Below are 24345 nucleotides of genomic sequence, written 5' to 3'. Positions count from 1 at the left end.
CAATGACAAGGTTTTGAACAACATGCAAGAATGTTAGTGGGAAGAATGTTTTGCTTTCATCCTACACAGACAGCCAACAAAAAAACCACTCAAAGCCTTCCTCTCTGTTGTGTCAGCAATAGGCAAGTTTTTGTTTTCTTTTTTTTTTAGATCTTCTATTGAAGTATCATATGCACATTAAAAAGTGCGTATCACATATAAATGTAGAACTCTGATGAGTTTTTGTAGACTGCATACACGCAGGTAACCAGCACCTAAATCAAGAAACCAAACAATTTCAGTACCCAGGATGTCTCCTTAATCCCCCCTGCCCCACTCCGGGGGGATCACTCTCCTGACTTCTAGCAGCATTAATTAGTCTTTTCTGGTTTTGTACTTTACATAAAAGCAATCATTATACTCTTTTGTGTCTGGCTCTTTTCACTCAACATTACACATGCAAGATTCAACCACATTGCTGTGAATGGCCAACTTCTTGAACATAATTTTTGTAATGGAGGAGAGGAGAGCACATTCATCAAGAAGTTTTAGGCGAGAAGCAGCCTAGGAGCCGGCCTGCAACCTGTTGGGGAAGCTCTTGTAGCCGCAGCCGCCAGGGCATCCGCGGCCACAGACACCTCCAGAGGGATCCAGTTGGGGAGGAAGCAGAGGTGTCGCCGGCCCCGGCCTGCGCCTGGACACTCAAGGGGGACTACAGGTTATGGGTGCTACATGTGTGCTTTCAGAGCAGCAATGTGAGGAAGCTTGAAGTGGGATGGCAGGATGGACTCATCCTTATGACAGTAACTCCAGTGATCCAGAGAACTGGGATCAGAAATTGAATAGTACACATCGTAAACTTTATAAACATTCAAGTACTCCCCCACATGTTGCCAGAGGAGTTGTTGCTCACACCAAAATGAGTCTACATGGTGACTTGATCTCTCTCAACGAGAGATCAAGAGATAGACGAAGGTCAAGTGACAGATCACAAGATTCATCTCACGAAAAAACAGAATCTCAGCTCATTCCTTGTATTAGAAATGTTACTTCAACATGACAGCACCATGTTGAATGTGAAAAAGATCACAGTTCCTCTCGTCCAAGCAGTCCTCATCCTCAAAAAGCATCTCCAAATGGTTCCAGGAACAGTGCTGGGAACAGCAGCAGAAACAGTAGTCAGTCAAGTTCAGATGGTAGCTGTAAGACATCTGGGGAAATGGTGTTTGTGTATGAAAATGCAAAAGAAGGAGGTTGGAATGTAAGAACGTCAGAACAAGTGACACTAATAGTGGATAACGCTAAATTTTTTGTAGACCCATCCATTTTTACTGCTCAGCCATACGCAGTGCTGGGCGGGATGTTTGGGTCTGGCAGAGAACATAACTCTACATGTCCCAGAGAGAAGGGAGAGTATGAGGTGGCGGAGGGGATTGGCTCTACTGTGTTTCGAGCTATTCTGGATTACTATAAAACAGGAATAATCCATTGTCCCGATGGCATATCTATTCCTGAACTGAGAGAACCATGGGACTCTCTTTGTATCTCTTTTGAATATAGTACTATTAAATGTAGAGATCTCAGTGCCCTAATGCATGCGTTATCAAATGATGGTGCCCATAGACAGTTTGAATTTTACCTGGAAGAAATGACTCTGCCTCTCATGGTAGCTAGTGCCCAGAGTGGTGAACGGGAATGCCACATAGTGGTGCTTACAGGTGATGATGTGGTTGATTGGAATGAAGAGTATCCACCACAGATGGGAGGATAATATTCACAAATTATTTATAGCACAAAATTATATAGATTTTTCAAGTACATTGAAAACAGAGTTGTGGCCAAATCAGTTTTGATGGAGAGGGGTCTTAAGAAGATTGGATTGGGAATAAAAGAAAATAAAATAATAAAATAAAACCTACAAAGAAAAAAGTAAAAGAAAAGGCCTGGGGGCTGCCCAGAAGTGATTTACAACTATGTCCAAAGACCCTTTATTCGAATGTCTTGGGAGAAGGAAGAAGGAAAGAGCCGGTGTGTAGACTTTCAGTGTGTAAAAAGTAAATCTATCACCAACCTTGCAGCAGCTGCAGCTGACATTCCCCAGGACCAGCTGGTAGTCATGCACCCAACTCCTCAAATGGGTGAGCTCGATATTTTCCCTCTCCATCCCCCTTCTAGCAGCAATGACCTCGATCCTGACGCACAGAAGCCGATGCTGTGATGGTGATGTTCCTTGAAACCATAGCGTGCTGCACCCCCCTCACCCTGCACTGCAAGGCCACTCCCTTCATTGTGAGATGCACAGAACAGTGTTTAGGGTACTGCAGTGTAAACTTCTTTAAAGACCATGGCTTTTAAAATGGTTGGATGGCTGAATGGTTTTTTTGTTTGTTTGTTTGGTTGGTTGTTTTTTTTGCGGTACGCGGGCCCCTCACTGTTGTGGCCTCTCCCGCTGCGGAGCACAGGCTCTGGACGCGCAGGCTCAGCGGCCATGGCTCACGGGCCCAGCCGCTCCGCGGCATGTGGGATCCTCCCGGACTGGGGCACGAACCCGCGTCCCCTGCATCGGCAGGCGGACTCTCAACCACTGCACCACCAGGGAAGCCCTGAATGTTTTTTTAAATGACTACAATTCTAGCATCTTGAGGATCCAGTTATATAAATGTATTGGTTTACCAGTAGGTTTGTGAAATTGGTTCTTTGTATGGGGGAACAGTCCTTTTTCACACATCTAGATCTTTTCAGAAGTGGCGGAAATTGGCAGCTGGGGTACTTTCAGTCTAGATTGATATTCATCACACCCCAGGTAAAATGTAGAATATTATGTAGTTGCACTTTATATATGGTGGTTAAGTGGGACTGTTCAAGCCATTTTAATAATCGTGATGCACAATATAATCTAAAAAAGTGCTTCTATCAAAGTATTCTTTCGGTAAAACATGTATAGTTTGCTGCCCATGATGAGCAAAGAATGAGTATCATTGGGCTTATTTGAATGATTAGGATGAGATTCAATGGCCATATCTTATCAGTTATCTCCAGTGCCATTTTCATCCTTTTCAAGTGAGTCACATGCAGGGAGTGTGAACTTCAGGTGGTTTATTATCCAGTCTGCCTTACCCTTAATCTGTTCACAGATATTTATTCACTAATGATTTTTTTCGAGTTATGGGATAGGAAAATGAAGTGTTTGCTCTTCATTTACTAAATGATTGTAAACTCATTTTTCATCAAAATAAAATTCCATTGTTTTAATGTTAAGAAAAAGAAGTTTTATAATATTTATAATGTGTTTTATTTGCATTTATTGAACAGACCCCACTACCGACCTCAGTGCTGTGTTTACAGGTGTTCCTTCAAGAACAACAGTTGTGTGTGTGTTGCTTTTAATCATGAATCTATTTACACCTCAACTTACTTCACCTTGTTTCCTTTGTCTCATAGGTATAAAAACCAGGTGCCAATAGACGTCCATGCAAACCCTGGAAAGTATATTATCGAAAGCCGATATGGAGTGCACACTCTGGAGATAAACGCGTAAGAGACATCAGGGTCTGTGTGTGTTGCCCAGCAATTGCTTAGGGTGGCAATTTGTGCTCCAGTTAACGACTGTCCCCTTTTCCTCCCAATGCAGCGTGATCAGGATGGGGGACAGTCCCATACGTTGCTTCTTGGTGCACACCAAAGAGCGATAAGCATGACACTCTTACCAAGCCCACGTTACCTCCCAAAGTGATCTTACTTGAATTTAGTCAAAGACGACGAGGAAAAATTCATTTGTATCTATTTATCCTTTTATATACTGGAGAGTTTTTCTTAGACATTAGTAAGAAAATAAGTTACATAAGTAGGCATTTATATTCAGTTATCCTTTCAGAGTTCCAAATCTATGCCATCACTATACACTTTTGCCTTTAATCAGTAAAGGCCAATGAAGTTTGGGGTGGGTGACATTGAAAGTAAGCTGTACTTAGAGAAATTGTTCTTTCCTTCAGCTCACCAGGAACTGTGGGAAACTATGTGCCCACCCTGTCAGCCTGTAGATGGACGCAGAGCCTGACGTTGGGATGTTTATAAAGCAAAATCAGAAGCAAAATTTGAAAGCAGAATCCACATCAAAATTTCCAAGTTTTCAAAGGTTTATCATGTCTCCTAATGTGGTCTTGAAATCCAAGCCTAGTTATGTGGATGGAAAAGTTAAACAAGCTGCCAGCATTTTCGGTTCAAATAAAACCATGACATGCTGAGATGTCAAAGTAAAAATAAATTACGTCATTCTGATCTCAAGAGATTCATAGCCTTCTCAGGTCAGAGCAGTTGACACAGGTGATGCTGGGCTTCAAGCAGAAAGAACCCTGGGACTCTGGGGCTTTTGCCAAGCATTGACCCCTTCCTAAAGTTACATCCATTCTGCCAGTCGGAGATTCTACTGAGGTGGCGGTGAGCTATGTGGTTGCTTTATAATTAAATAGCTATGGGAAAGGCAACTGTATTGACCCTCCTGGGGTTCTATTGATGTCTGTAGATTTCAACAAGAATTAAGATATTGCAAATGAAACTAAACCCAGAGGAACAATGAAGAACACGAACACTGGCAGTGATAAGGCACAGAACAGCCTTCTTTGAAATCTTAGCCTGTTCATCTCTATGTGAGATCCTTCTCTCTCTACTCCATTAACAGCATCCCAATTTCTGCATTATAACTTAGAGGAACTTCCAAATGGCACTTCTTGTGTTGTTCTGTGGGCCTGAACCTTAGCAGAATTGAAAGTTAAACAACTTATTTGTACTTTGAGGCTAGAGCACATTAGACTAACTGGGATCCGTTTTGTGGCTCAGGGAGTCTGTGGGCGTCTATAAGGAGAGGCTATTTCTTTGTCTTTTCATCACCCTGTAGCCCCCCAGACTGAAACCCACCCTGAGGGAGGCCCCAAGGTGTTCAGGGTCTTACCTCCTCCAAAGGTACATGGCTGGACGTTTTCTGCTCCTGATACAACTTTAGACCAATTTTTCATCACACTGTTCACACTGTAATTTATATACTTGACACTTCGTTGACTTTTTTTTTGGGGGGGGACATTTTAAATGAACCCAGGCTAGGGTCACGGTGGACTATAGCTGTTGGTAGATAGATCTGTTGGCCTATATAACACACCACAGGGCGCTGGGTCAGAGAGAGTAGCTTTATCAGGAGTGCCAAAGAGCTATGTGTCAGTCAGTGATTTGCCCTGTGGCTTGTTAGCAAAGAGATCCTTGATGAAACAGCTAGCAATTACATCGGCCTTCCGTATCTGAGGAGGTGGAACCCGCAGATACTGAGGGCCGACTATTTTACACCATTTTACTTAAGGGACTTGAGCATCCACGGATTTTAATATCCATGGGGGTCCTGGAACCAATCCCTCGCGGTTGCTGAGTGACGACTGTACCAGGAGTGTCACTGCACTGGGCACTCATTTCCATCCGTTCTTTCAGATGTGATTTTGAAGACACCGCTCAGTACCGTGCCTCAGCGATGAATGTTAAAGGAGAGCTTTCAGCATATGCTTCGGTTGTGGTAAAGAGTAGGTTTGCTGAACTTGTTTTATTCAAAGTGTATTTAAAAAAAAATTATTCTCACTGCTAAAAAATAAAGTCAAGGAACAGCTGGCATGCTTTTCTGCTTTCTCTTCTAGGATATAAGGGAGAGTTTGATGAGACTCGCTTCCATGCGGGGGCCTCCACCTTGCCCCTCAGCTGTAAGTTTCAAAGTATATTTGCTGTGTCATCTCTGTACAATACTGCGTAATAAGCTGTTCCATAATGCCGAAATAAATACATAGTCTATATTATAATATATGCTAGTATGTGTGTAATACTACCTGTGATTGGTTTTATTTTTTCAGGTTCTTTGGTTACTATATTCTCTTTCTGCATATAATTGCTTTGTTCTGGTTTTATAAATGCCCAGATGTGACAGGCTAAAAATGGTTTTAAGTCTTAAAAGCATTTAAAATGCTTTTAAGTCTTTCTGTGTTTAAATTGAGAAAGATCATTACACAAATCTGTGCAGATTGATTTAACCCCACACACACACACACACACACACACACAGACGCACACACACACACAGTCTGGACTATATCAGAGCAGTTTTACTCATTTTTAAATATCTAGTTCAGTATCGACTCCTTGAGAAATCCATGTCTGACCCCACTGCCACCCCAGGCCCCACCCACTCAGGGTTCGGTGCCCCCAGTGAAGCTGTGGCACCTTCATAAGACCATCTATCTCACTGGACACTGTTAACTGTTCTCTCCCACTGACCCATGAGACACTTGAAGGCAAGGCTGGACCTTTTATCTTTAAACCCCAGCACCTGATGTAGAGTAGTATTTGATGATGAATGAATAAATACATTAATTTATGAAATGCAATTTAATGAGGTCTAAATGTGGTTTAATAACAAATTATTAACAATATTCTGATCCATAGTAATTTGTAAATTTGTGAACTTCAATCATTTCATCTATATCAGAACTTCTTTTCATGGGTGGCAATAAAAGTAAAATCCTTATTGTTGTTCAAGTAATTGGATGCTTACACTGTTCAGACTGAAAACAGTAGTCAAGCCCGAACTTCTTATTTTCCAAACATTAAAAAATAAGTGGTAGTTTTAAAAGTGGTTGATGAAAATACTTTCCCATGGTTCAATTTTTCACCTAACTAATTACTTTGATGTCTATAGATGACCTACTCCATCGACTTCATGGAATGGCTCCTAATTTTAATATTCTAAATTGTAATCATTGGTATCAATCACCTGGGCAAGAGGGGATGATGGGTGAGAGTGAAGAAGGAACACATCCCAAATCATGTCCTTCTCTATCATTTGATTTATATTGAGATAGAATAACTGGGAAATTTGAAACTATGACTTATCCCCAATGTCCCCAAGATTGGCCTATTAGTCGTTCTACAATCCTCCACACGTATCCTGTTCAGTCCCACTTCTATATCATCATCCATGTTTTTTCCATTCCCCTCTTCTCCATCAAGCCAAAGTCTGAAAGCCCAGCTCAACCTAACCTCTCTGACTTCTTAATCTTTCAGAGCCTCCTCTGGCTCCTGAACTGAGTGCAGTTGTTCCCAACATAGAGAACGGAGGGCTCTTATTCATTAATTCAACTAGTATTTATTGAACATCTACCGTGTGCCAGGTACCAGTTTAGGTGGTTGGAATATGCTGGTAAATATCATGGATAAATCTCCCTGCCCTTGGTTCTGCTCTAGTAGTTAATATATATTGATCAGTTGTGCCAGACTCCGTACTAGGACATTTTTTTTTTTTTTTTTGAGCTGGGAGACAGCACCACCACCTTTACTGGTGATTTGCAGTTTCGTTTTGTTTTTTTTGGTTGCTCCGTGCGGCATGTGGGATCTTAATTCCCTGACCAGGGATCGAACCCATGCCCCCTGCAGTGGAAGCTCAGAGTCTTAACCACTGAACCTCCGGGGAAGTCCCCTAGGACATTTTTTATATGCATTGATTCATTTAATGCTCTCCAAAGCTTATGAACTGGGTGCCTTTTTATCTGTGCTATGCAGATGAGGAAACAATTTAGAGAGATTAAATCATGGGTCAAGACCACGCATAATGGTAGAATAGCGACTTGTAACCTGGTCTTTCTAATACCAACCATATTCTAAATCAGGGATTGGCAAACATTTTCTGTAAAGGACTAGATTGTAAATAGTTTAGGCTGTGTGGGTCTGTGTCACAACTATTCCACTCTATCACTGTTACGCAAAAGCAGCCATCGGCAATAGATAGATGAATGAGCATGGCTGTATCCAGATAAAACCTTATTTATGAACACTGAAATTTGAATTTCCTATGACTTCTCCCATGTCACAAAATATTATCCTTCTTTTGATTTTTTTCAGCCATTAAAAAAGTTAAAAACCATTCTTCATGGTACAAAACAGGAGGCAATCCAGAGTTGACTCACAGATATGCCAACCCCTGACCTAAACCAGGCCCTCCCTATAACCCTTATCTCTACTCCCTGAGGCAGCTTTGGAACCAGACCAACTTCCCAATAAACAAGATCTGTTCAAGTTGTTTTGCGTTTTGATCTCAGTGGGACATCATCATATAAAAATGGGGCAGATGGGACACACGCTTCAAAGAGAAGTCATTTCCCTGTTGGTGAGTGGTTGCCTGGGGACACACAAAGTCAAGTCAACCCCAAGTATTGGTTGAGAGCACAGGCTCTGGAAACAGCCTGCCAGTGTAAATCCTGGGTCTGCAGGGTGCATATGGGCAGTTATTTAGTCTCCTTGTGCTGCTGTTTTCTCATCGATAACATGGGAATAATAATGGTACTTACCTGATAGGTTATTATGAGGCTTAATTGAGTTGATAGGTATTAAACACTTGGAACAATACTTGGCTCAAGGTGAACTCAATAAATGTTAGCTTGCACTTTCAAATTAATTCGAAGAGGTCTTAGGAAGAGAATTGAAATAAGGAGAAAAAGGGCCTAAGTTTTAGAGTTGGGCAGTTATACATTTGAATTTCAGTTTCACACATGATGCCTTTGGAAGCTTTGCATTAGCTATATATATTTGTGAACTTCTATATCCCCACCTGAAAGAGAGGAAAAACTAGTAACTATGCCATGGAGTTTTTGCAAGGATTAGATGACATGTCAAATGTGAAGTTCCTGGCATGCAGGAAGCCATCAAAAAATAGTCATTATTTTCCCAGGCCCTTTCCTTTGAGAAAAGAGAAAATAAAACCTAGGAGAGTTTATGGTGCAGGTATTGACTCAATCTATAAATAAGATATTTCTAAGAATGGTATTTTAAACTTTGTTTTCTCCCATTGATATTTCTTGTATTTTTTTTTTTTTTTTTTTTTATTTGCGGTACGCGAGCCTCTCACTGTTGTGGCCTCTCCCTTTGCAGAGCACAGGCTCTGGACGCGAAGGCTCAGCGGCCATGGCTCACGGGCCCAGCCGCTCCGCAGCATGTGGGATCTTCCCAGACCAGGCACGAACCCGTGTCCCCTGCATCGGCAGGCGGACTCTCAACCACTGCACCACCAAGGAAGCCCTCTTGTATTTTTTTAACCCAGATCATCAAAGAAGCTGAAGCCACTTACTAAAAAACTCTATTTTTATGAGAAATCGATATGGCTATTTGTTCCAAGAGTACAAGCAGTAAAGTTTAAATGAACTCAGGATCTAACATTTTAATGTGCATATATTGCAGCCATATCTAAGTCGAAGCTAAATGTGGTATTCATTTACATTTTATGTAAGGCGTTAAACCTGATCTTTTCAATTCTATTAATTATAATAGTAAAAATAAGCATTTAGCTTATCTGACCAATGAAGCAAGAATTTCCATACACAGAATTTCCATTTCAATATAATGATATATGTGCATATGCTACATACTTCTTTTATAAGACTTAATTTTTGCCCAGATAAGTCGCTTGATAGGTTTGTTGTGATTGCTTTCTGCCTGTGCTTATTAAAATGCTTGTGTCTCTTTGATGACAAAAAGTAAATTACTGATGTTTGTTTTTGTTGTGCCCAGTTGCTGTGACCCCTTACGGTTATGCGTCCAAGTTTGAGATCCACTTTGATGACAAGTTTGATGTGTCTTTCGGGAGAGAAGGCGAGACGATGAGTCTAGGCTGCCGTGTAGTTATCACTCCTGAAATTAAACATTTCCAGCCGGAGATCCAGTGGTACCGAAATGGTGAGCCTTACTAATGAATTCTCACTAGGTTCTTATTTGCAGAAGGTCACAGCCCAGGCTTGGCCCCAGAGCATGAATGTCCATAAGACTGCAGTTCTCTTTATCAGAGCTGGCAGAATCTGAACGTTAGAGGACATAACCTTTTGGATGTTACAAAAGCTTTTACACATATATCAGAGTAGCAGAACTTTCGCAATATATTTGTGGAGATTATAATTTCTTATCACCAAGTAATATAGGGAAAGGATTACAAAAAATTGTATTCTCATTTTGCAAGGTGGATGTATATTCATTTTCTAAGTTAATTTTATTTGGTAAAATAAAGCGGAGTCCAGTGAAGTCCAATGGGACTATGGAGCAGGCCCATTGGTCCCCAGGCACGGTGGGTGGTGGTCAGCATGCTCACCATGCAGTTGGCCTGAACTTCAGTGCATGTGTGGGCACCGGGCAGTCTGGGCCATCCCAAGACCATGGCTGAGACCAGGACCTGGGCCCAGAGTGAAACCAGTCACGGCAGCAGCAGCAGCAGCAACATTGCTGGACGGCGTGGCCCTAGAGGAGAGGAGGGGTCCCACGTGGGGCAGTGTGGGCGCCCACCGTGGGAGCCGAGATTGCCCGTCCGCCCCCAGAATGCATATTTGTGGGATCTGCACGGATATGAGCTTCCTCGCCTGAGCACCGTGACAGGAACTGCCAGCAATCACGCAGTAAACTTTGTCCGTAAGATATTATAAAATAAAAGCATGTACATAGACATTGCAGTAAGGCACATAAGGCAGCTAGTATTCTTCAGAGTTTAGACTCTGGTTATGAAAACTGCCACAACATTGCAAAGCAAACATTCACAGGCTTGGAAATAAAAATTAAGTTTAAACATTGTCACATTCAATGAAAAAGAATACTATTTTCATACGAAACTTTGGATGAAGCAGTTATTAACAAGAAAGATAATTTTTAAATTAAAATTTCCTCATAATCAAAGATACAGTGAGAGAATGCATAAACAGGCATTTGAATTATATACAAATCATGAAGTCATTTTCAGTTTCTTGTATGACCACAAGTTACAGGACATGTAAGAGAAAACATTAGGATGCAATTATGTAAATTTACATTTAAAATTAAATTCAGACTTACATGAAACTATTTGTATAAAGAGTTAAATCTTTCTAGAAAAAATTGTTCCTCAAGAATTGTCAGCTCTGATTCACTTTGTTATAAAGAAGAAACCAACACACCATTGTAAAGCAATTATACTCCAATAAAGATGTTTAAAAAAAAAAAAAAGAATCGTCAGCTCTAGAGTACTAAAATTTATATTTTGAAATAGTTTATCATAAGATTAACCCAATGTTAACTTTGTAGCACCGTAACCATATAATACTATAACGTATAAAGCTGTATATTACTATGACTATGTAATACTCTTAACAGCTGCATTAATAGTTTCATCAGCAGAAAGATCCTTCTTAAAATAAAAAAAATCAAAACTAATTTATGATCTTGCATTTGCAAAGAGTGACTGATGTTGCTTTCAGTTATATCAATTTAGAATGAAGTTACTAAAAATAACTGAATTTGCAGAAAAGTAAGTAAAAAATATCGTATTATCAATCAGCGTATCACATTAATAAAGTATTATTTTTGTATGTAAAATTATGGCATGAAAATATTAGTTTTTGCAATTTGTATTACCCTAATATGTTTTATAAGTAATACATTATTTTTAGAGGACAAAGCCTTATATTTTAGTACCTTGACTGTGTTTTTTTCCTCTGCTTTTTGAGCAAGGGGTCTTGTAATTTCATTTTGCACTGGGACCTACAGATTATGTATCTGGCCCTGGTCCCCTCACTTCTGCTCTAACATTTTAACCAATATAAACATGGCAGAATGACTCAAAGCCCTACAGACGTCCTCTAATATTCAGATAGCTTTCAATATAGAAGAAGAGGAATAAAGAGAGAGAGAGAGAGAGAGAGAGAATTGGAGGGAGGGAAGAGTGGAGGGGAAGGAGGAAGAAGAGAGTAATAGAGAAAGAAATCAGTTAATTTGCTTACTTTTGTTCCCCAGGGGCTCCTGTTTCTCCATCAAAATGGGTGCAAACACACTGGAGTGGCGATCGGGCAACACTAACATTTTCTCATCTCAACAAGGAAGATGAAGGTCTCTACACAATCCATGTACGAATGGGAGAATATTATGAACAATACAGCGCTTACGTCTTTGTTCGAGGTAAGACCTAGCAAAAAGCAGAACATCTGAGAATATTTAAAACACCGAGGCCATGTCAATCTATCCAAACATATTTTTGGTAAAGATGAAAGAGCCAATGTAAAAATTTAACCCTGAAGGCACCAGTTGGAATGGAAGGTGACCAGTTTCCAGACTATGTTACTGTCAGTACTCTCATGTCAGTACTTTCCTCATCTTCAGTGAGCCTCCAGAGCAGTGCTCTGTAGGTGTCTGAGTAGAGAGGCTAGATCCTAGTGATGCAAAAAGCCGTCTCAGTTTGAAGAAGCTACAATAAAAGAGTGATGGGGACTCACTCTTGAATATCTATTTTGGAGAGCAAATCTATTACTTCATTCTAGGCCTTTTCTTTAGAGCTTTAGTTTTAATGAACTAGGAAACAAGATGCTACAACTGAATCCTTAAGACAAGCTATAACTGTTGGTTTTAGGAGGCTTTCTTTTTTCAGCGATGTCTCTAACAGGTCAGACATGTACAAGTGGGAATGTTATTTCTACATGAGATACTAGCACATCTGGAAGACAATGAACACTTCCAGGCCACAAAGGCAGTGCTCTGTGTTCTTTTACGTGATGGTCAGTCAGGTGTGGCCACACGAGGAGACAGAGGAGGGGCTCAGGAAAAGAGTGTATTATACTCATAGGTCCTAGAGAACCACCCAGGGCCGCATGGGGAAGCAAAGGCACTACTGGTTGGTCAGGAGGCAGAAGAGGCAGAGGGAGAGCTTAGACCGCAGTCTGTATTGGAGTTCCCGTGGAAAAGGCATGGCAGGGCGGGGTAAACAGTACAGGATTGGCTGGTGTGAACAACTTCAGCAGACCCTAAGCTACAGGGGTCGTGCTTAGTTGTCTGGTCCCTGGTGCTGAGATGATTAAGGCAGAGGAATATTTCCTCCTGGGGTACACGGGCCAGATGGAGGAGGTGAGCTCTGGATGGGTTAAAATTGGCTAGCCCCCGGAGATGGGGACAGAAAATCTCTCCCCACCCAGAAAGGCTTTTAAGATGTCAAAACGTCACAATATACAGAAAATAAACATATAAACAATACAAGTAGACTTGCTAATTTTTTATCTCTTGTGCATTAAAAGAACCATAAACTCCTAGGTGTTTTGATGAGGGTGGAAATTTAGAGGTCATGTAGGTGTCCTTAACTGGGGTCCACAGACTCCCAAGGGTTCTGTGATTATAACTGTACTTCAGTATAATTAGTTTCTTTGGTAAGCTCATGTATTTTATTTTATTTTATGCATTTAAAAACATTGTTCTGAGAAGGGCCCTCTAGGTTTTCTTTACCACTTTGCCAAAGGAGTCTAAGGCACACAAAAGTGTTAGGATTCCCCTTAATTTTTTTTTTTATAAATTTATTTATTTACTTATTTAGTTTTTATTTTTGGCTGCATTGGGTCTTCGTTGCTGCGCGCGGGCTTTCTCTAATTTCAGTGAGCGGGGGCTACTCTTCATTGCGGTGCACGGGCTTCTCATTGCAGTGGATTCTCTTGTTGCAGAGCACGGGCTCTAGGCGCGCGGGCTTCAGTAGTTGTGCCACACAGCCTCAGTAGTTGTGGTGCACAGGCTTATTTGCTCCGCAGCATGTGGGATCTTCCCGGACCAGGGCTCAAACCCATGTCCCCTGCATTGGCAGGCGGGTTCTTAACCACTGCACCACCAGGGAAATTCCTCCCCTTAATTTTAAGATGCAAAAACTAAAGCTCAGGAACGTAACATGATTTACCAAAAGCCTCACAGAAGCAGAAGTGGGACTAGGATACAGGCCTTCTGATGGCTGACCCAGGATTTTAATTAGGGAATAGGTTAAGCTGCTGAAATGAAATTTTTAAAAAAAGTTTATTTCTGTCCTATGTCCATCAATCCAGAGGTAGGAAGGGGGTCCAGGTGGTTCTGCTCAACTCAGTCATTCAGAGTCCTGCCTCCCATCTGTGTTGTTGCTCCACTGCCCCGTGGTGCTGTCTTGTGTTCCCGTTCCAGCCTGTGGGAAGGGCAGAGATGCAGGGATGCACACATCACTTCTACATGGTGAACACTCTACCACACATCCACAGGGAGGGAAGCTGGGCAACATGTTGCCTGCAGAAGCTCAGGGGTTCTGGTACTAAAAGGAAACAGGAGGAATGGATACTAGGGAGAGACGGCAGTCTATATACCACACCAGTACTGAACAATGACAAATGATCATTGAATTCTGCCACGGATTCGCAACTGATAAAGATGCACGGATATCTATGCCAGCTGAAAAATGCGGCAGACTTCCTCCTGCACAAAAGCATTTGGGAAAAGTCGGATCTTGTGAGGGGAAAAGAGGGGTAGCCCTCTGGGTCAGTTGCAGTAAAAATGGACACCCTGGAAGTTATCAGCAAGTATGTTTGTTTAAACAAAGCACCCGGATAGACTTGGCCAGATGATAACTGAAAGCAAACAGAGTCTGCCTCTGCTCTCAGTCTGACCTGAACCAAAGAGTATCTCTGGTGACTCAAGAAACACTTAAATTATGCCTTGAGGATTCCCTTTGTGGACTTTTTCTGGGAACTCTGACACAGTCCAGGGTTTCCTCAGCAAGATTTCTCAGTGCCCACATCCAGAGTCGTGGCTCTCTGCAGGTTGAGGCCAGACTTCAGATGACCAACCACAGACAGGGGGAAGGGATTGAAATTTATCATTAAGCCAGTTTTCATATCCACAAAATAAGGGAAGATTCTAAAATGTATCAGATATTGATGTGAGAGAATTGAAAAGATTCATGGGGAAGACAAAATTGCAAAGACGAATTTCAGAAATCGAGTTGTGAATTTAGCTTTTAGAAAAAGATTTCCCCTGTAAGTTTATTTTAAATGATATATTTTAGATTCTTTTAAAAAAATCTTTATTGAGATATAATTACACACCATAAGAGTCAAGCATGCTAAGTGGACAGTGCTTTTCAGAATATTCAGAGCTGTGCGCCCACCATCTACAATCCAGCTTAGTACAACCCCTTCACCCCAAAGAGGCTTCTTGTGCCCCTTCCCCACTCCCATCCCCAGTCTAGCTCCCAGACAGCCACTAATCTACTCCCTGCCTCTATAAACTGTCTTTTCTGAACATTTCTGGATATAATATGTGATCTTTTACTTTTGTCTTTTTTCATTGAGCCTATGTTTTGAGGTTTTTATGTTGGTACTTTGTTCCTTTTTATTGCTGACTAATATTGCACTGTATGGATATGCCTCATTTTGTGTGTCCATTCACCAGTTGATGGACAGTTGGATTGTTTCCACTCTCTGACTGTTATGAATAATGCTGCTATGAACATTTGTGTTCCTATTCAGGGACCTAGGTTTTCACTTCTCTTGGGTAGATAGCTACAAGTGGAACTGCTGGGTCGTATGTTAAATTTGTGTTTAACTTTTTGAGAAACCACCAAAGTGTTTTAAGTGACATTTTATGGTGGTTTTTATTTTAAACTTTGAGCTGCATGAGGCCAGTTCAATGCATTTTTTAGAGCTCTGGTATTTTGCTGCTTAGAAAATAGCTTCTGAACCAGAATGATCAGTGTAGAAAGCACCATATGTCTGCAGAAACACATTCCAGAGCTGTACATATTTGGCCAGTTTTTTGTTACATACATAATAATATGTGTTCTTTCTGAAAAACTAGATAATATAAATAAGAAAAAAAAAAGCCATCGTAAGTCTAACATCCAGAGATACCTGAAGTTATCATTTTATCACATATTCTTCTAGACTTTTATATATTCTTTCCTCCCCTTCCCACACACATGGCAGGGAGGAAAGAAAGATGATACAGTGATAAAGGATGGGATATAAATGTCATGAAAAAAGAATTACAAATGAAAAATAAATTATGAAAAAGTTTTCACTAGTAATCAAAGCAATAAAATTAATCTATCACACTGAAAAGATTTACAAGGTTTTAATATCCACTGGGATGAAGGAATGGAGGGGCCAGCACTCCCACACATTGCTGGTGAGTATAAATCGGTTTAGCTTTGCTCAGGGTGTTTTGCCACTATGTATCAACTGTGCGCATTTCCCAACGATTCTAGTTCTAGGAATTTAAGTGGACAAAGCTGAAAAAAATGTTTGTTTGGGGGAAAATATGGAAGGAATCTAGATATCCACCAATGGGAACTGAAAATAAAGTATAATAAATATTCCATATAAACACACAAATACTGCACAGTAATGAAAACTAATGATGTATACTTACTAATATGAAAATATATTTTAAAAAACCCAGTTTACATGAAACTATATAGTCCAATCCCACTTTTATTTAAAAAACAATCACTTTTTTTAAAAATTGGAGTATAGTTGATTTACATTGTTGTGAAAAACAATTACTTTTGAGTTTATTAATATAGGGGAAAAAATCTAGAAAAATCTAGGCAAATACGTTAGTATTAGTAATCTCTGAGTTATGGAATTAAGAGGGATTCTAACATGTATTTTTAATTACATATATGTTACAAGCAGACACTACTTTTATAATAAAGATAAACAATAAAATTACTTACATTTTGATAAAAGTTATTAAACAGCCTGTGTCAGAGGTCAGAATATAAAGAGTAGCAGGCTAATCTTTGGCCTAATTAATCAAAGATACAAAAAGTTTGACTATTTGGAGGGTTGGGAGAAGGGCAGAGGCTAAGGAGAGGATTGACGTTGCCCAAGTGGGTACTGTGGGCCAGACTAGCAGCTCTAGCAGCTGCTGGGAGCCAAGAGCACAAGTGTGAAGCAATACAGCATGGTATTTGGATTTGGCTTCCAGCAGCTGCTATACAGAACCGTGTTTTGAAAGATTGTCAAGTCCACATGGCAAATGGCATATTCCAAGCAACTTTATAGAAATGCTGAGAAATGGCTCCCTAAATGTCTGCTGTCTGCCAGGCTCTGTTACATACAATGGATTTATCTATCAACACCAACGTTGCTGGTTGTTACATTATGGGCTTTTTGCTAAAAAGGGACATGGCTAGAGGTTGCCAGCTGTCCCTCTCGCAGCTGAGCAGCTATTAGGTCTGTTAACTTCAGCATCTCCACCTCCATCCTAGCTCTGCTCCACCTTCACCATCAGCAGAACTTCTCCCCACCATCCAGTGCTCTGAAAGCCTAAAAGGAAAAAAGTTTCTCCTCACCAAAATGCCCATTTGCCGTTGTGTGGCATGCAGGAATTCTGCATTGTGTTAGGCATGATGATTTGGTTACACTCTCCTATAGCACTTACGCAGGAGATATTATCCTGCAGGTTCATGGGTTCATGCCGGTTCATGGGGCAAGAAACAGAATGTTCAAAACCAAACTGATTTAAGATCTTCACAGATAATGCACAGCCCTGTTAGCAAATGTTTCAGTAACTTATAAGAGTTACAGAAGTGTAGATCATAGGAAAAGAAAGTGTTTATTTTTCAGTCAACAAGAGTGTTTTCGCCGGGTGAGTGGCTCCTACATGTCTCAGCCTCCTCTCCTACTAATTCCGGTTGTTAAAGGGTTGACCAGATGTCAAGTGGAATTGGCAAATGTGGTTCCCCTCCCCTTGGGACTGTGACTCTTATCTTAATCATTTTCACTTAAAAGGCTACTATGGGGTTATTTTCATTCCCCTTCCTTTCCTCCTAAAAACACCCCTGTGTTACTAATTTATCTGTGCATACACTGCTGAGGGGACCACTGTCAGAGGATCCCATTTCATGAACAGTCACTGAACTCTGTTTCTTGTATAGTCTTGGACTTTTACTAAACTCAGATAAACTAAGCTCAGATGTGGCTATTTCATCAGAGTTACTTTCACAAGGATCTTCAGCTTGGGAACAAGCATTTAATTAAAATGAATGTTTTTGTTTCTCTTCCAAAATGGTGGTCCCAGCATAGGGATGGGCAAAGCTTCTTGGTTCTTCTTCTCTTGTGGATGTATCTAGAAGGTAACAGAAGAGGCTGTTTGTTCCCCTTTGGAGCCATTCATAGTTTCCGAGTAACACTGCACAATAATTATCTTAAGAACAGACCTCCTGACATAACTTACATCAGACTTTTCTGATAGCAGTCCTCAACATGTCCTTATTTATTTTCATTTAGAACATTTTGGGCAGGCAAGGGCCATGAGGCAGAGGTCATGGGTCCTTTTCAGAGCCCTTCCTAGCGTAATGTTCCTTGTACTGATGGTGAAAAGCACACATTGTTATTTTGGTAAGCAAATTACAAAATTGAAGATTGCTCGACTGGGACCAAAGATATAGCCACTGCAGTGGTGTGGTAAAAATGTCTGCACTAAGACCTTGGCCTTTGGGGCTGACAGAGCACATCTGAGAGGGTTAACAGGATCCTTCTGTATCCCCACAGATGCTGATGCAGAGATTGAAGGAGCCCCAGCCTCTCCCTTGGATGTGGTGTCCTTGGATGCCAACAAAGATTATATCATCATCTCTTGGAAACAGCCGGCTGTGGATGGAGGGAGTCCTATTCTGGGATATTTTATTGATAAGTTAGTACTTAGTCTAACTTCAGTTAGAGTGATTTGGCCATAGAGACACATGCTTGATTTCTCCCACCATTTCTAGGTGAAGTGTTTTCTTTACTGTTCTCTCCCACTTTTCCTTGTGTCTCTGTCTCTGTCTGGTGTGTATGTATATATATATGTGTATATACACATACCTACCTGTTTACCTAAATTCCAAAGATAATCCTTGAATTGTACTACCAACCCAAGTCACTAATTTGGCGAGAATATTATGAATTTGTTAACCTAATAGAGGCCACTTTAGAGATGAAATAGCTGGTATTCAATATGCTTAATGTCCGTATTATTAGTATGTCAGTAATTTAAGAATATTAAGTAATTTAAAGAATAGTACTCTAAGAATACTAAGAAAATCTCATTTATATCACAGGATTCAAGTCTGACAAAGAAATAACAAATATCCGTAGTATTAAACTGTTTTATCTACAAATTGTTGCTGTTTACATTCTCCAAAACTTAGAGGCTTTATATTTATAGTAAATGGGTCTTACATATGAATTATCCAGTGAGCTTGGCCAATTTAGAAACAAATTTAGATTATTGACCTAAATACATTATTGTCTGACTTAGTTTCTTTTCAGATAGTTGCTCCAATTCTCTTCCATTTTTGAGTAATAAACCCTGACTGTAAAAACCACTAGGGGCAGATAATCTATGCCACTGTAGTATGACAGGTTTGTACCAAGGTAGATTAAACTTAATATTTATAGCAGTAAGTAAGTATATGCCTACTGGGCTCAGTACCAACCAGAGAAATATTTATAATAGATTATACTTTATTTATAACTGTACACTAAATGTTTCCACGTTATTTCATCATTGAATAATGATGAACTGTGAAGTTTTAGATATATTCTTTTTTAAAAAATATGCATCTGTATTTTAATTAAAAACATAACTATCTACCTTTGTAAAAGTATCCCTCTATGTAAATGCACCGTTTTTTTACAAATCTAGTAAGATTCTTTATTTTTGAATTTTATTTTATTTATTTTTTTATACAGCAGGTTCTTATTAGTTCTCTATTTTGTACATATTAGTGTATATATGTCAATCCCAATCTCCCAATTCATCCCAACACCACCACCCACCCCACCATTTTCCCCCTTTGGTGTCCATATGTTTGTTCTCTGCATCTGTGCCTCTATTTATGCCCTGCAAACTGGTTCATCTGTATCATTTTTCTAGGTTCCACATATATGCGTTAATATACGGTATTTGTTTTTCCCTTTCTGACTTACTTCACTCTGTATGACAGTCTCTAGATCCATCCACGTCTCTACAAATGACCCAATTTCGTTCCTTTTTATGGCTGAGTAATATTCCGTTGTATATATGTACCACATCTTCTTTATCCATTCATCTGTCGATGGGCATTTAGGTTGCTTCCATGACCTGGCTATTGTAAATAGGGCTACAGTGAACATTGGCGTGCATGTGTCTTTCTAAATTATGGTTTTCTCTGGGTATACGCCCAGTAGTGGGATTGCTGGGTCATATGGTAATTCTATTTTTAGTTTTTTAAGGAACCTCCATACTGTTCTCCATAGTGGCTGTATCAATTTACATTCCCACCAACAGTGCAAGAGGGTTCCCTTTTCTCCACACCCTCTCCAGCATTTGTTGTTTGTAGATTTTCTGATGATGCCCGTTCTAACTGGTGTGAGGTGATACCTCATTGTAGTTTTGATGTGCATTTCTCTAATAATTAGTGATGTTGAGCAGCTTTTCATGTGCTTCTTAGCCATCTGTATGTCTTCTTTGGAGAAATGTCTGTTTAGGTCTTCTGCCCACTTTTGGATTGGGTTGTTTGTTTTTTTAATATTGAGCTGCATGAGCTGTTTATAGATTTTGGAGATTAACCCTTTGTCCGTTGATTCATCTGCAAATATTTTCTCCCATTCTGAGGGCTGTCTTTTTGTCTTGTTTGTAGTTTCCTTTGCTTTGCAGAAGCTTTTAAGTTTCATTAGGTCCCATTTGTTTATTTTTGTTTTTATTTCCATTACTCTAGGAGATGGATCAAAAAAGATCTTACTGTGATTTATGTCAAAGAGTGTTCTTCCTATGTTTTCCTCTAAGAGTTTTATAGTGTCCGGTCTTACATTTAGGTCTCTAATCCATTTTGAGTTTGTTTTTGTGTATGGTGTTAGGGAGTGTTCTAATTTCATTCTTTTACATGTAGCTGTCCAGTTTTCCCAGCACCACTTATTGAAGAGACTGTCTTTTCTCCATTGTGTATCCTTGCCTCCTTTGTCATAGATTAGTTGACCATAGGTGCGTGGGTTTATCTCTGGGCTTTCTATCCTGTTCCATTGATCTATATTTCTGTTTTTGTGCCAGTACCATATTATCTTGATTACTGTAGCTTTGTGGTATAGTCTGAAGTCAGGGAGTCTGATTCATCCAGCTCTGTTTTTTTCTGTTTTGTCCATCACTCTCTCTCCCTTAGGTGTGAGGTGGGCACAGACAGCTGGTCTCAGTGCAATGACACACCTGTGAAGTTTGCTCGTTTCCCAGTCACTGGATTGATAGAAGGTCGTTCTTACATATTCCGAGTTCGAGCTGTGAACAAAACTGGAATAGGTCTCCCCTCTCGTGTTTCCGAGCCTGTGGCTGCTCTGGATCCAGCTGAGAAAGCTAGACTTAAAAGTAAGTATTTCTCATTATTCAGGATCATCTTGAATTTTTTTTATATGCCTGAAATAGATCCTATTGCAAGGTGATTTCTCCACTCTCCACTAGAGGGAGAAGAGAATAAGAAATCCTTTACTGATCAGAAAAATCCAGGGGAAAAAAAGACAAAAACAAAAAAGTATTTGTTTTTTGACTCATCTGTTCACTAAGGGCTTTATTTTATGTTATTTTTATTTGATTCAGAAAACTTTGCCTAATTTGACTGAGTTACAGGCATTGTGTTTGAAATGAAATATGAAAACCAAAAGGCTGGAGAGCTTTTTTTTTTTTTTTCATTTTATTAGCACAGTTCAAATATACTTTTCTTTCTGGTTCATTTTCTTAAAATTGTAAGGTAGTTTTCTTAATCTTGAATTTATCCCTTAGAGCATTAATACTCAACACTGTGAATTTCTTTATATCAAAGGAAAAACACATTTACGACACATCGTGTCTGATCTGTACTCGTGTTTCTGTGTTAGAGTCAAAAATAATCTTTTCATATATTTAGCCTCCAAGTCTCAATGTCAAAACTGTGGTACATGGGGCTTCCCTGGTGGCGCAGTTGTTGAGAATCTGCCTGCTAATGCAGGGGACACGGGTTCGAGCCCTGGTCTGGGAAGATCCCACATGCCGCGGAGCAACTAGGCCCGTGAGCCACAACTACTGAGCCTGAGCGTCTGGAGCCTGTGCTCTGCAACAAGAGAGGCCGCGGTAGTGAGAGGCCCGCGCACCACGATGAAGAGTGGCCCCCGCTTGCCCTCGCACAGAAACGAAGACCCAACACAGCAAAAATAAATAAAATAAATTAATAAACTACCCCCAACATCTTCTTTAAAAAAAAAATTGTGGTACATGAATTATGCTCTGCATTTGTTTCATAGGAACCAATACAGCATCCTTAATAATAGGGACCTTAAAGTGGCATTAACAGAATTGTTGGAATTTCACATTTCAGTCGATACCAGATTTCTCAACCTTGGCCCTATTGACATTTTAGGCCAGGTAATTCTATGTTGTAGGGGGCTGTCCTGTGCATCGTAAGATGTTTAGCAGCATCCCTGGCCTCTACTCGCTAGACGCCTATGGTCCCCCCACTCCCTCCTCCCCCCCCAACCCCCATCACGACAATCAAAATTGTCTCCAGACATTATCACATGTCCCTGGGGGGCAAAATCACCCTAGTTGAGAACTCCTGGTCTATGCCATTTATAACATTTTCAGTGTTATTCTTGACCTTAAGTACATGTAGTGGCATCATAAAAATCTAAGTAAAATAATGTCACCTTCTCTCTGGAGACTTTTCTAATCAGGCTCCCTGATTACTCTCCAATCACTTTTCACCCACTGTCCAACTTCTCTCCCTCTTTCCTAATTCCATCTCATACTTTCATTTACTCCTCTTTAATAACTTTCAATGAAAGTAAGATTTGTTGGGATTGAAAATCAATTATCTTGCTTATTACCTTTCTGGTTTTGCACACATTCTGGTGAAAAGTCCCTCACTTGAAGCAGGAGTTGAATCATTCTCTCTTTCTGATGTCTTTCTGATATCACAGAAATGAATTTCCTCTTTAACTTTATACTGCCTGTCTCACTCATTTTCCTTACTCGGGATCTAAACTGCTTTCCTTTGTAAATAACACTTTCAAAATTAATGGAAAGAAATCTCTTTCGTTGAGCTTTACTGCAGGATCAGCGCCCCTCTCCCCTTTCATCTTCATTATGACATAAATAACAGCCTGGCTTACAATTGTTCCTGAAAGGTTTCTCCCAATTAAATGCTATCTCTCAAGAAGGGTGAGAGAGCCTATGTGTTTCAGGAGATACATGGGGAACAGTGTATGAACACAGGCTGTTTACCTCGCCTGTGTCAGTACAGTTCCGGAAACGTGGAATCTAGCAGATTGTGAGTTGTTTGAGAACAGAGACTATGCCCCCTCTCCCCAAAATACCATGTGCATGCTTGGTAAGACTCACTAACAAGGTACATAAGTAAACTAGTAACAAACCCATTTGGGACTAATCTGGCCAGTTTACCAATTTCTCAGTGCAGCTGAACTGCATTTGTGAATGTTTCTGATTTTTGTATTTATCTCTGTCAGGTCGCCCTTCAGCACCCTGGACTGGACAGATCATTGTCACTGAGGAGGAACCGACAGGTAAAAACCACGTTTTCCCCGGACAGTATTGCCAGTGCTCTGCTATGCAGTTTGGCTTTTGTTGTGAGGCTACAGTGTATATTATTTAAGTGTTTTGGAAAGAACATTCTCAAATATTTGGAGATCATGAAGTAACTTATGTTGTCAGAGAATCGCTTTTTTAAAAAGCTTTATTGAGGTATAATGACATACACTAAACTGCATGTCTGCAAAATGAGCAATGTGATAAATTTTACATGTGCAAACACCTGTGAAACCATCACCGTGATCAAAATAATGAACATATCCATCACCCCTAAATTTCCTCATACCCCTCTGAAATACCTCCCTCCTGCCCCTTCCTCATCTCCAGGCCATCACTGATCGGCTTTCTGTCACTATCGTTTGTGTTGTCCACAATTTTAGATCAATGGAACCATACTCATTTTTGTCTGGTTTCTTTCACTCAGCATAATTATTCTGAGATTTATCCATATTGATGCATGTATCAGTTTATTCCAACTTATTTATACCTTCACCATTGAAACCTTCTATGAACCTCCTTGTTAAGTGTTTTTGTGGACATACACTTTCATTTCTCTTGGATAAATACCCAGGGTTTGAATGATTAGGTCATCTGATAGGTGTTTGTTTAATTTTTAAAGAAATTGCCAACTGTTTTCCAAAATGGTTGTACCATTTTACATTCCCATCTGCAGTAGTCCAGAGTTTCAGCTGCTCCATACTGTAACCAGTTCGTGGTATGGTCAGTCTTTTTAATTTTAGCCTTTATCATTGGTGCATAGTGGTGTTTTGTACCATGGCGGTATTTCATAGTAGGTGTATAGTGGTCTTAATTTGCACTTCCCTTATACTGTTGAGCACCTTTTCATGTGCTTATTTGCCATTTTTGCATCATATTTGACATCTTTGCCAAATCCAAGTTCATTCAGATATTCTCCCTTTTTTTTTTCTAGACATGTTATAGCATTAGCTCTTATATTTCAATCTATGATCC

General features: G+C 40.1%; 1 protein-coding gene and 1 pseudogene across 2 annotated transcripts in view; both read left to right on the top strand.

Annotated features, from left to right (window-relative positions):
- Window positions 1–24345, top strand: part of MYOM1 (myomesin 1) — a 164415-nt gene that overhangs the window by 59398 nt on the left and 80672 nt on the right. For both annotated transcript variants that reach the window (XM_032654458.1, XM_032654459.1), the window contains 8 exons: window positions 3421–3513; window positions 5452–5540; window positions 5652–5714; window positions 9565–9729; window positions 11803–11964; window positions 18336–18477; window positions 20963–21162; window positions 23292–23348. In XM_032654458.1, the coding sequence (XP_032510349.1) occupies window positions 3421–3513; window positions 5452–5540; window positions 5652–5714; window positions 9565–9729; window positions 11803–11964; window positions 18336–18477; window positions 20963–21162; window positions 23292–23348 (971 nt within the window). The remainder of the gene's footprint in view (window positions 1–3420; window positions 3514–5451; window positions 5541–5651; window positions 5715–9564; window positions 9730–11802; window positions 11965–18335; window positions 18478–20962; window positions 21163–23291; window positions 23349–24345) is intronic.
- On the top strand, window positions 755–2197 carry LOC116765168 (annotated as a pseudogene).

This window comes from Phocoena sinus, chromosome 14 (genome assembly GCF_008692025.1).
Source record: "Phocoena sinus isolate mPhoSin1 chromosome 14, mPhoSin1.pri, whole genome shotgun sequence".
Taxonomy (NCBI): Eukaryota; Metazoa; Chordata; class Mammalia; order Artiodactyla; family Phocoenidae; genus Phocoena; species Phocoena sinus.
Note: the sequence above shows the minus strand (reverse complement) of the source record. Positions and strands in the feature narration are given on the sequence as shown.